The 13,482-nt window shown below is 35.8% G+C and overlaps 1 protein-coding gene across 2 annotated transcripts in view; it reads right to left on the bottom strand.

The window, feature by feature from the left end:
* The window catches only part of ZC2HC1A (zinc finger C2HC-type containing 1A), a 59,080-nt gene that overhangs the window by 15,969 nt on the left and 29,629 nt on the right, over positions 1-13,482 (bottom strand). For both annotated transcript variants that reach the window (XM_035011404.1, XM_035011403.1), the window contains exons 6-7: positions 7,075-7,174; positions 6,364-6,463 (exon numbers count right to left, since the gene is read on the bottom strand). In XM_035011404.1, coding sequence (XP_034867295.1) covers positions 6,364-6,463; positions 7,075-7,174 — 200 coding nt within the window. The remainder of the gene's footprint in view (positions 1-6,363; positions 6,464-7,074; positions 7,175-13,482) is intronic.

The following is a 13,482-nucleotide window of genomic DNA, read 5'->3' as shown; positions in this document are numbered from 1 at the left end:
CAAATGTTACGCTAAATGTCAGTAAATGCTATTCTTAATTTTAAATCACTTAAACTTATGTTGTTGTATAATTTGCTACTGTTATGCTAGATTGTTATCAAATTGTAACCAAACAAAAACAAAATTTATAAGTCTCAATAATGTAATCAAGATTATATATATATTCTTTATAAAAATTTATATATATTTTTATAAGCTAAATATAATTTTTTATAAATCTATTTATATATAAATTTTATATATTTGAATATATCTTTATATATAAAATCCAGATTACATATATATATATATATGTATTTTTTTTTGCCATGCAATAATAATCTACATTGGGGTATTTATGCAAATTTAAAAATTATTAGTTTATGAAAGACCATTCAAATATTTAAATCTTTCCCTAAACTAACCCAGATCATAAGATATGACAGACCATTTCCATGTACCGTCTTCATATTTATTTTAGTGAGCATGAACACTTCCTTGCTCACATTTCCTTTTCTATCAAATCCCTTCACTTCTGTTCCTCAATCTCCAACAGCACTAAAGATAAAGTCAAAGCAGCAACAAGATGAAGGATATCTGGAAAGAAATTAAAATCTTTGCAAAAGTAGTAAATGTGTTTTCAAAAGGAATGCAAAGGCTGCAATCCAACAGATTGATCCTTGAAGTTTCTTCTCTTTGCCTTTCTTGGTCTTGCAAATCATCAATAACTGACTTAACGAAGGAAATAAAATGAGTGTAAGAACCAGGAAGCCTGTGTCTATTTCATGTTTTGTTCAGACCTCAGGGGCAATGGATGTTTCAAGCTGTGAAAAAAAAAATCACCTTTACTGATGTTAACACTGAATTTATATACCTGCAGTTACTCTGAGAATTAATAAATGGGGAAAGTACAACAAAAAAATCTACTCTGTTACGTATTTTTCAATTATTCACAAAGTCTGAGGAACATAATTTCAACCTGGCAGTAACCCATTATGGAACTATCAATATCAATGTTTTTAGAGTGCTTCTATGCTATTTTTCTTTTAAAAGTTTCAATTTGGTAATGTTGATTATATACCCAAGGGCTGAAAGAAATTAGGCAGAAATAAATAAATCCATTCAGCAGTAGAAGTAGTCTTGCTACTGCTAAGGAAAACATAAGAGGTTATTTTGAAGTCAACTAAGCATACCCACATAGCATACATCTGGTGCAGACTAAGCAATCTGATACACATAATGTATGATTTCAATCCCATATGAAATTCAAGGATATGTCCTTAAATTGGCACCTAGATTTGGTCAGAGTCAACACCAAAGTATATTTTTAATTTCTTGCTGTTCTTTCAATTCAAGCACAGAAATGCACTGGATTAATAAAAGTTTAAAAAGCCTTTGGTTCCATGGACCACTAACCTATGAAGTTTCCAGATACTCCACATGACTTAAAAAAAAAATTTCTATCCTTGAATAAAGAATACTTAAAATCCATACCTTCAAATCATAAATGTCTAATTCCTATTTTAATTTACTCATTCTAAAATAGAGAACAGCAAACTTTTTCTGTGAAGGGCCAGACAGTAAGTATTTTAGGCTTTACGGGCTATGCTAGCTCTGTCACAAATACTCATCTGCACCATTGTAGCATGAAAGCAGCCATAGACAATACATAAATAATTGGCTGTGGCCATGTTCCAATAAAACCAGTTGTTGGGCAGGATTTGGCTCTCAGAAGATCACCTGCTCTAAAATATAAAAATTTCATATATGAGAGGATGCCAGTATTTTAAAATTTTGAACAATTTCAGTGATTTCAGTGATGATTTTTAAGGGGTTTCCATATATTAAACAGTTATGATAGGTATCACTATATTATCTTGTAATCCCAAATATATATTACTATTTGTCAAGCTAATACATTTCTATAGATGATAAACTGTAATTCGGACCAAGACTTTTAATTTAAACTGACTATCTGCAGTTGCATATAACTGCCCCAATATGAATAGTGTATCTAAAAAGGAATAATACTTTAGCAAGCTTTCAAAATATTTATAGCTGAGAATGTATTCACACTTTAAAAAATATTTGGCAATGGTATCAACCTACTGGAATAGGTTTTAATTTGAAATAAACTTTGACCTTGGGAAGGTCCTTGTTTATTGTTGATACTGAGAGTGAATTACTCAGGAGTATATAAGCCACTCAGTCTTGTAAGACTGTAGCGAGTGAAGCAGGTATAATAAAAAGATGACTTCTAAAAGAATATTGGGAAAAAATTAACCAGTTTGTTTTTTGTATTTTCGTAGACACCCATAGTTATGATGTTCTGAGGCATTCAAAGTTTTGAAATGTGTCATACTTCTATTTTTGATCCTAAACTTATCAAATCCTATACATATGGCAAAACCAATAGCCTCAATCATTGGTATCCATTTAAGAAGCCACACTCTGCAGTTCTAGGTTGTTAGGCATTTCTAGATCAATAATAAATGATAGAGAAGTTCATAAAAATCTAAACAATGTTCCACATAAATTCAATTCACACACATCAAAAGATTGGCTTATGAGAAAAGCCTGTTTATAGTTACACAAAAATGTACATAAAAACCAGATATTTGTTTCTTACTTTTGTCCATATAATTAAAGTATGAGAAACCAAATTCAATTTATTATGAAATGCTTCTTAAATTCACTGTTGCTCTAGTTTTGCTATATCTACTGTAGCCTATCTCCAAAGTAAATGTCTGTTTTTCATAGTAACTGAACAGAAGTAAATCTTTGATAGTTGATATTTTAGCTACTAAAAATCATCAGCTAAAATATCCATTTTAGCTGGTAATTAACCACTAAGAAAACACAAATCTCAAGACATGACTGCGTAAATTCCCTGACACAATTCAAATGTGGTAATGTTTATTTAAAAGCTTTGTGCTTCAACATACTTCTAAAATTTCCTAGGATTAAAGATAGTCCTCTTATACACTGAGAACATTTTTCCATTGAGGGAATTTTTTGCTTTAAAAGAAATCTGATAAAACTGGTTGACCCATAGGTTATCTAGAAGTTAATTACCAAATAAATGAGAATTTTTCCAAGATAAATTTTTCTATAGCATGATTCCAACAGATCACTGGTATGCATGATTAAAGCTGGCCACAATAAAGATTATATACACAAGGCTTTAAACAATCCCAAGTTACTGAAATGACTCTATTTCACTAACCTCAGAAGGTGATCAAGTTCTTGAGCATTACAGCTAACCAGATATCTTAATTCCACCTTTACTCAATCCTGAAGCATGTATATCAATAGAAATAATGATTGCCATATAAACTTCAATTATCCCACTAGTACCAGGACCATGGTTCTATGATGTGCCAACAGGTTGACAAATGAGGGATTTGTTAATTCATTATTTGTTTTATTCATCAAAAATTTATTATGTGTCTATATGTCAGGCATTATACTATATTTTATAGTTACGTCTGTAAACAAGGCAGACACACAGAGCTTACAATCCAGCAAAGGAAAAAAAAAAACAATATAATCAATAAATAACAAGTCAATATACTCAATAATTCTTAAAAAAAAAAAAAAACAACTCTGCCACTAAATAGCCATAAATGGTTCTATTTAATATAGTAATATAGTAATGTTCCGGTGAATATGGTAATATATTGGCCACAGGCAAACACCAAGGCTCTTTAGAGTAGTTGGAAACATTCTTCTAACACGTAGGGACTATATATAAAATGTACAATTGGGATTTACACAGTTATGTTTGACAGTTTAATACGATGCGAGACAACCAGAAATTTTAAATCTTCATGGCATTGTGAGCAGTGCATAATTTATCAAATTACTGTGCTCAAAGTCGTTGCTTGTTAGTAAAAACAAATTTTCTCCTAGGGATTATATAAATGTTGGTCAGATTGCGTTAGATCAGGTGCCAAGGTCTTAGCAGAGTCACAGAATGTTGTGAGTGAGACAAAGGAGATATGCACACAGTCATATGGCTGTTCATTAGCAAAGTAGGATCTAGAAGCCTAATTTTCTAATTCAACGTCCGTGCCACTTTTCATTACACCAGCCAGCTTAATACGCCCTATTAAGAGTATAGGGGAAGGTGTGCTGTGAATTGTGTGAGACTGCTGAATCACAGATCTGTACCTCTGAAACAAATGATACATTATATGTTAAAAAAAGAAGAAGAAGAAGATAGTAGGAGGGGAAGAATGAAGGGGGGGAAATCGGAAATCGGGAAATCAGACGAACCATGAGAGACTATGGACTCTGAAAAACAAACTGAGGGTTCTAGAGGGGAGGGGGGGTGGGAGGATGGGTTAGCCTGATGATGGGTATTAAAGAGGGCACGTTCTGCATGGAGCACTGGGTGTTATACGCAAACAATGCATCATGGAACACTACATCAAAAAACTAATGATGTAATGTATGGGGATTAACATAACAATAAAAAAGAGTACAGGGGAAGGTGTGAGTACAACTTAATATGGTCACCTGATAAAATTACCAGTATGAGAGGAAAGGCACTAAAAAATATCAGCATTTAATTCACAATCAACTGTAAATGAAACTATAATATAACATGGAAGGCAATTCTGTGATATGGTAAAGAGGATTTGTAAAAGTTAAAATACATATTGCCGTCTACACTTTAATTAAAAATGATGAGTCAACTCAGTAGAGAAACTAAAAAAATAAAACAAAATCAGTTTTTTACCACTGAAACCACAGTTTTCAACCACCTGTTTACTGATAATCTGTCTCTTTCTTAAGAATAGCCTGTGTCTTCCTTTTGCAAGCACAACAAAAAGAAAAAACATTTAACTAATCAGATCTTGTTAGTTGATCTTTTTCTTTTTCTACGATGATAATTACATTAAACTCCTTTTAGATTTTGTACTTTCTGTGTAGTCCAAATTAGGAAACAAAAGATAGTTGCTCTCACCTCATATAGAACCTTATGTATATTTCCTACATTAAAAAAGTGATAACCCATATCTGAAAATAATGTGTGCTGTATTTCCTAAATCAACTTTATCAGTATCTGTAAAGTATACACATAAGCCCTCATTCTATGTGTATACTTTGTGTACACATGTGTATACCATGTGTATTACATGGTAACCCTTAATTTTCTGATTTACCAAAATGGAAGAGAAAGGGAGTTTTACTGAGATAGGAGGATTTTTTAAAATCTCTAGTATATTACCAACAATTTTTCCCACAATTAAAATAATTGTGCAAAGCTTAATTATGCTACTTTCTTAAAAGCCATGTATATAAAACTGTAGAAAGATTAAAAAGTATTTTTAAAATATTAAATAAGTGGAAAATAATCATCCAGTTAATATTTCAGCATATTTTGTCTTTTTTGTCTACACACATTTTTATAGTTTCTATCTCAGTATACATGGGAGTTAATACCCTACATTCTTCTCCTGTTATAGTAGAATCATCCCTTTAAAAATGTATATACATTTTATGGTTGCCTAACATCCCTGTATAGACTGTTATAGTTTGCTATTCAAACAAAGCTAGAAATTTAGGTGATTTTATTTTTTTTACATTGTCATAAAACCATGTGAAAGAAACCAATGTTTAGAGCCAAATAGACTCTAATTTGTATCCTGCTTCCAACTCTTAATAGCTGTGCGGCTTTGAGCAAATTACTTTGGTTCTCAGATCCCCTCATCCTATGGTGGTGGGGTGGTTTTAATAAAAATATATGAAAAATGTTTAGCACAGTGCCTGATACATAAGGTTTCATAAATAATGGTTATTACAAAAATCTTCTGTATTTCAAATGATTTCCTTAGACTAGATTTCGAGAAGTAAAATTATTCAAAGAGTATGAATGTTTTTTGGGCTCTTGATACATGCCACTAGATTTTTTCCCAAAATGGTTATCATTTTTTTTATTATTATTATGTTATGTTAGTCATCATACAGTACATCATTAGTTTGTGGTGTAGTGTTCCATGATTCATTGTTTGCATATGCAAACAAAATGGTTATTCTTTTTTTTATTATTATTATGTTATGTTAATCACCATATATTACACCATTAGTTTTTGATGTAGTGTTCCATGATTCATTGTTGGCGTATAACACCCAGTGCTGCATGAAGAACGTGCCCTCTTTAGTACCCATCAAAATGGTTATCCTAATTTAGATCCTCAAGAGAAGTGTATGTACCTCTGACCAGCAATATGTTAAAAGACAAATGAACTTTAGAAAGAAAATCAAGGTTAATGAAAAAGCTAATTACCTAAATAAAATAAAACCTTAGTATCATTTGCATGTGTGTGTGTGTGTGTGTGTGTGTATCACTAATGAATTAAATTCAAATAGACTTACCCTACATGAGGGGCTGCTATCCCTTTATGGGAGGGAGATAAGGTCTGAAGTTTGTTTCCCAAAGAGCTGCTAACTGAAGACACTTTACCTGAAGGCACACCTTATAATAAAAAAGGTTATTAGTTTTAACGACATTCTGAAAAAGAAAAATCACATAAAACAGAGCATCTGACAAGGAAACAATGCTTTAGTGGCAATAAATCTTTGTGGCAACAAATCAAAACAAGTTATCAACTAAGAAAAGGTTTTTTAAAAATGGAATTTCCAAAGAACGTATAACATCCTTCATTTCTAATTTCCATATTCCTTTATTCAATTTATATATAAATAAAGGTGCACTACAGTTAGTCAATATCTCCTTCAAGTCATTAAGCATGTGTCTATTAGGACAACTGTCAAGTTCAGAGCTGTAAACATGAAAATGAGGGGAAAATACTGTGGTCAAAGAATCAAGAAAAGAACTTGGTTGACTACTCTGATGTACCAGTAACAACATCAAGGATAGACAAGGTGGGAAAAAAGGACTATGAAGTATCCTAAGTAGAAAGTTATTGAAAGTTACTTTATTTTTACCCAGAAAGAATTACTTATCCTCCACATCTCTTCCTAATTATAAATCTATTTTAATAATCCAAAACACAACACTATCTTCATTTCTGTCTCTAAAAAAAAAAAAAAAAAAAAAATCAAGTTATTTATGGAGCTCATTACCTACAACAGTTTTGCTAGTGCCACTTGGTTGTGGTAATCGTGAAGATCCTGATGGTGCAGTTCCAGGAGAATTTGACTTTTTAAGTGCAGGCGGCTTATACTAAAATAATGAAAATAAAATAATTTATCAACATCACTTTTGATTATAGGTTGTAAACTAGTATTTCAAAAGCTCACATACCCTTAAATATTTTTTTTATTAGCTAATGGATTACCCAAACTGAGAAAGTACAGATTAAAATACATCATCTCAGAGAGAGGTTACCAAAATATGTTCCATTTCAAAACTAGTGTACTAAAAGTTTGGCTCAGATGTTCCACTGCTAAAATAAACTAAGAGCAGCTTTGCCCAGTTCACAGAAAAAAAAAAATAGGTCAAATGGAAAAAATTTCTGCAATGTGAAGATTTTAAATGCCAAACAAATATTAATAGAAAAACTTAGAAACACCCAATGATGCTCACTTAGCAGTGCAGCTTTAAAGGTCAAATTTTTTACACGTTCCTAGGTATGGTTTTATATTTCATACATATAATCCAGCCATTGTCCTACTGATAATAATTCATAAGATTACAAAAAAGTCTGGACAAGTTTTACAATAGCTGCCTTATGGATTTCCTGAATGTGAAGAGAAAGAGCTAATTCTGGCTTCACTATCCTCACCAGATCATGTTAGATGAATAGAACATGGGTTGAAGAAAGATAGGGTACTTATTTTTTTTCTCTACTCTCTAGAAAGATATCATTATCAATTTTATTTTACTGTCTCTTACCTGAGCCAATTTTGCTGTTACTGAATATTAAAGTATCTTATTGATCACCTGCTCCAATATAACAAAATGAATTTGCCCAAGGTTATACCCCAACTTAACAACACAAAGTAATTAAGACTCATGCCACTTTAGTTCTAGCCCTATGCTTCAACTATAAAGTGATGACTGTACTTGAGATGTAGCCCAATACCATAGTGAGAATGCTTAGGACTTTGTGTGAAAAACAGGTTTTAAACATAATCTCCAAAAATCAAATCAGATTTTATAACCAATAAACAGTATAAAATTTAAAATGCACTACTACTAAAAACGGCTAGCTAAACACAAATTTTAAAGTCAAATATTATACCCTTCAAAATTTAGTACGTAACCTTTTAAGGAAAATAAATCCTGATAAAAAGGCTTTTCTCTCTCTCTCTTTCTCACACACACACAAATTCCATGCACATTTGGCACTATTATCCCAGAAGTGGAAATTTATTAATCACTTGGCAACTAGAAAAACGTCAATAACTATCTGTCAAATGAACAAGTGACTAGGACCCTTTGTAGATAAGCCATATAAAGACACTGTTTCTTTGAAAACCTAAGAGGTGTTTCTGGTTTAAAAAGGCAATTGGCAACTGATAAATCACTAAACTCTACCACTGAAACTAGTAACACACTCTATGGTAATTAATTTTTAATAAAATAAATTTTTAAAAAGATTTTATTTATTTATTTGACAGAGAGAGAGACAGCGAGAGAGGGAACACAAGCAGGGGGAGTGGGAGAGGGAGAAGCAGGCCTCCCGCAGAGCAGGGAGCCCGATGCGGGACTCGATCCCAGGACCCTGGGATCATGACCTGAGCCGAAGGCAGACGCTAACAACTGAGCCACCCAGGTGCCTTATAAATTTTTTTTTTTTTAAAGATTTTATTTATTTATTCATGAGAGACAGAGAGAAACAGAGGGAAAAGCAGGCTCCCAAGGAGCGGGAAGCCTGATGTGGAACTTGATCCCAGGACCCTGGGATCATGACCTGAGCCGAAGGCAGACGCCTAACCATCTGAGCCACCCAGGCGCCCATAAATTTTTTTTTTTTAAAGGGAAAAAAGGTGCATCTGGGGGCACCTGGGTGGCTCAGTCGGTTGAGCGTCAGACTCTTGGTTTCAGCTCAGGTCATGATCTTGGGGATGTGAGATCCCCAGGGTCGGGCTCCACGCTGAGCAGGGAGTATGCTTGGGGATTCTCTCCCTCTGCCCCTTCCTCACTCGCACATCCGTGCACTATGTGTGTCTCTCTCTCTAAAATGAATAAATAAATCTTTAAAAGGACATCGGATTAATATCAGTGTCTCCCACTAAAATACCAATGAAGACATTAGGAAAGATTTTAAAACTAACAATATGGAAAACAAGCCCTAACAAAGACCTGTTAAAATATCACAGGCATGGGGGAGCGGAGCAAGATGGCGGAGGAGTAGGAGATCAAAGAAAAGAATAGCAACAACTCTCTCATCAGAAAAGCGACCACTTTCTGGAAGGTAGGACGGGCGGAGAAGTGAATCTGAGGCGATATTCGGGAGGATAGACGGCGAGGGAGGGGCCTCCGTTGGCCGCTTCTGGCAAGTGATAGAACCACGGAGCACAAAATCGGAACTTTTAAAAGTCTGCTCCGCTGAGGGAAGTCACTCTGGTGGCTAAGCAGGGGGTGGAACCTTCCGGGACAGTGTGGTCTCAGGACCCTCGGGGTCAAAGAAAGACCGTGGGTGCCTGAGTGTGGCAGAGTTCCCAGGTAACGAGCAGGGAAGCCGGCTGCAGAGGAGGAGCCCAGGCGCGGGCTCTCAGGCAGGGGTTGCCATAAACCGTGATCCGAGGCACAGTCAGGCCCCTGCTCCTCCAGCAGGGACCCAACAAGCGGCAGATCCGGGGAGACTCACCTTCCTCCCCCGGGAGGAGCCGCGCGGGAGCGCACTGCGGGGATCTGCTGGGTTTGGAGACTCCACCCGGGGTCGGGTGCCAGAGATAGAGGCGCGCGGTCACAGGCCGGGTGAGCACGGAGTGTGGCCGGAGACCGGGGAGACGGGAGTGACTGACGGCTTTTCTCTGGGGGCTCACTGAGGAGCGGGGCCCGAGTTCTCGGCTCCTCCGCGGCGGAGATTGGGAGGCCGCCATTTTCACTCTCCACCTCCAAAGCTGTACGGAAAGCTCGCAGAGAACAAAAGCTCCGGAGCTCAAACCCAAGCAGATCACTTAGCCCGGAGGGGGCAAGGGCGGGGCAATTCCGCCTCCGGCAGAGACATTTAGAAACCACGGCAACAGGCCCCTCCCCCAGAAGATCAGCGAGCACAGCCAGCCAAGACCAAGATTACCGATCAATGAGAACGGCAGAACTCCAGCGCTAGGGGAATACTGCACATAGAATTCATGGCTTTTTTACCATGACTCTTTAGTCTTTCAAAGTTAATTTTTTTTAACTGTTTTTTTTTTTTTGAATTTTTCTTTTTCCCTTTTTCAACCAACATCTTATCAATCCCTTTTTTTAAAAAAAAATTTTTATTTTTCATTTTTAGAGTCATATTCTATCCCTTCATAGTAGTTACCCGTATTTTTGGCATATATATATAAGTTGTTCTCTCTTTAAAATTTTGAGATAGTTTCTTCTAACAGATTAAAATATACCCTAAATCTCTAGTATATGTTTTTTTCTACTCCCCTGCCTGATCTCATTTTCCCCCTTTTTTTTCTTTTTTCTTTTTTTAAATCCTTTCTTTTTTCAAACAACTTCTTATCAATTCCTTTTATAAAATTTTTTATAATTTCCATCTTTACAGTCATATTCCATCCCTTCATCATATCAACCCTTATTTTTGTACATATATAAGTTTTTCTTTCTTTAAAATTTTGGGAGGCACTTTCTTCTAACAGACCAAAATACACCCCAAATCTAGGGTGTGGCACTGATCTATATACCAGCCTGATCATATTTGATCACATTTTGGTTTTTTTTGTTGTTGTTGCTTTGTTTTGTTTGTTTTTGTATGTTTTTATCTTTATCTTTTTCTTTTTTTTCTTTTTCTTTTTTCTCTCTTTCCGTTTCTTTTTCCACTGCTTCAGGTCTTTTCTGATTTGTTTAGAGTATATTTTCTGGAGACGTGGTTACTCTGCTAGCATTTTGTTCTCTCATTAATCTATTCTCCTCTGCACAAAATGACAAGACGGAAAAAATCACCTCAACAAAAAGAACAAGAGGTAGTACCGACTGCCAGGGATGTACTCAATACGGACATTAGTACAATGTCAGATCTAGAGTTCAGAATCATCACTTTAAAGATACTAGCTGGGCTTGAAAAAAATATGGAAGTTATTAGAGAAACCCTTTCTGGAGAAGTAAAAGCTAAAATCTAACCAAGTAGAAATCAAAAAGGCTATTAATGAGGTGCAATAAAAATGGGGGTGCTAACTGCTAGGATAAATGAGGCAGAAGAGAGAATCAGTAATAGAGAAGACCAAATGATGGAAAATAAAGAAGCTGAGAAAAAGAGAGATAAACAACTATTGGATCACGAGGGCAGAATTTGAGAGATAAGCCATACCATAAGACGAAACAACATTAGAATAATTGGGATCCCAGAAGAAGAAGAAAGAGAGAGAGGGGCAGAAGGTATAATGGAGCAAATTATAGCAGAGAACTTCCCTAATTTGGGGAAGGAAACAGGCATCAAAATCCAGGAAGCACAGAGAACCCCCCTCAAAATCAATAAAAATAGGTCAACACCCCAACATCTAATAATAAAACTTACGAGTCTCACAGACAAAGAGAAAATCCTGAAAGCAGCTCGGGAGAAGAGATATGTAACCTACAAGGGTAGAAATATTAGATTGGCAACAGACCTATCCACAGAGACCTGGCAGGCCAGAAAGGACTGGCAGGATATATTCAAGATTTTATTTATTTATTTGACAGAGAGACACAGTGAGAGAGGGAACACAAGCAGGGGGAGTGGGAGAAGGAGAAGCAGGCTTCCCGCCGAGCAGGAAGCCCGATGCGGGGCTCGATCCCAGGACCCTGGGATCATGACCTGAGCCGAAGGCAGACGCTTAACGACTGAGCCACCCAGGTGCCCCGAGGACTGGCAGGATATATTCAGAGCACTAAATGATAAAAATATGCAGCCAAGAATACTCTATCCAGCTAGGCATTCATTGAAAATTGAAGGATATATAAAAAGCTTCCAGGACAAATAAAAACTAAAGGAATTTGCAAACACAAAACCAGCCCTACAAGAAATCTTGAAAGGGGTCCTCTAAGCAAAGAGAGAGCCTAAAAGCAACATAGACCAGAGGGGAACACAGACGATACACGGTAACAGTCACCTTACAGGCAATACAATGGCACTAAATTCCTATCTTTCAATAGTTACCCTGAATGTAAATGGGTTAAATGCCCCAATCAAAAGACACAGGCTATCAGACTGAATTAAAAAACAAGACCCATCGATATGCTGTCTGCAAGAGACTCATTTTAGACTCAAAGACACCCCCAGATTGAAAGTGAGGGGGTGGAAAACCATTTACCATGCTAATGGACACCAAAAGAAAGCTGGGGTGGCAATCCTTGTATCAGATGAATTAGATTTTAAACCAAAGACTGTAATAAGAGATGAGGAAGGACACTATATCCTACTTAAAGGATCTATCCAACAAGAAGATCTAACAATTGTAAATATCTATGGCCCTAACACGGGAGCAGCCAATAATATAAGGCAATTAATAACAAAAGCAAAGAAACACATTGACAACAATACAATAATAGTGGGGGACTTTAACACCCCCCTCACTGAAATGGACAGATCGTCTAAGCAAAAGATCAACAAGGAAATAAAGACTTTAAATGACACACTGGACCAAATGGACTTCACAGATATATTCAGAACATTCCATCCTAAAGCAACGGAATACACATTCTTCTCTAGTGCCCATGGAACATTCTCCAGAATAGATCACATCCTAGGTCATAAATCAGGTCTCAACCGGTACCAAAAGATTGGGATCATTCCCTGCCTATTTTCAGACCACAATGCTTTGAAACTAGAACTCAATCACAAGAGGAAAGTCAGAAAGAACTCAAATACATGGAGGCTAAAGAGCATCCTACTGAAGAATGAATGGGTCAACCAGGAAATTAAAGAAGGATTAAAAAAATACATGGAAACCAATGAAAATGAAACACAACTGTTCAAATCTTTGGGATGCAGCAAAGGCAGTCCTAAGAGGAAAGTATATAGCAATACAAGCCTTTCTCAAGAAACAAGAAAGGTCTCAAGTACACAACCTAACCCTCCACCTAAAGGAGCTGGAGAAAGAACAGCAAATAAAGCCTAAACCCAGCAGGAGAAGAGAAATCATAAAGATCAGAGCAGAAATCAATGGAATAGAAACTAAAAGAACAGTAGAACAGATCAATGAAACTAGGAGCTGGTTCTTTGAAAGAATTAACAAGATAGATAAACCCCTGGCCAGACTTATCAAAAAGAAAAGAGAAATGACCCAAATCAACAAAATCATGAATGAAAGAGGAGAGATCACAACCAACACCAAAGAAATACAAACAATTATAAGAACATATTATGAGCAACTCTATGCCAGCAAATT

The sequence above is a fragment of the Mirounga leonina genome, unplaced genomic scaffold, assembly GCF_011800145.1.
Source record: "Mirounga leonina isolate KUSES-001 unplaced genomic scaffold, KU_Mleo_1.0 Mir_165, whole genome shotgun sequence".
NCBI lineage: Eukaryota > Metazoa > Chordata > Mammalia > Carnivora > Phocidae > Mirounga > Mirounga leonina.
Note: the sequence above shows the minus strand (reverse complement) of the source record. Positions and strands in the feature narration are given on the sequence as shown.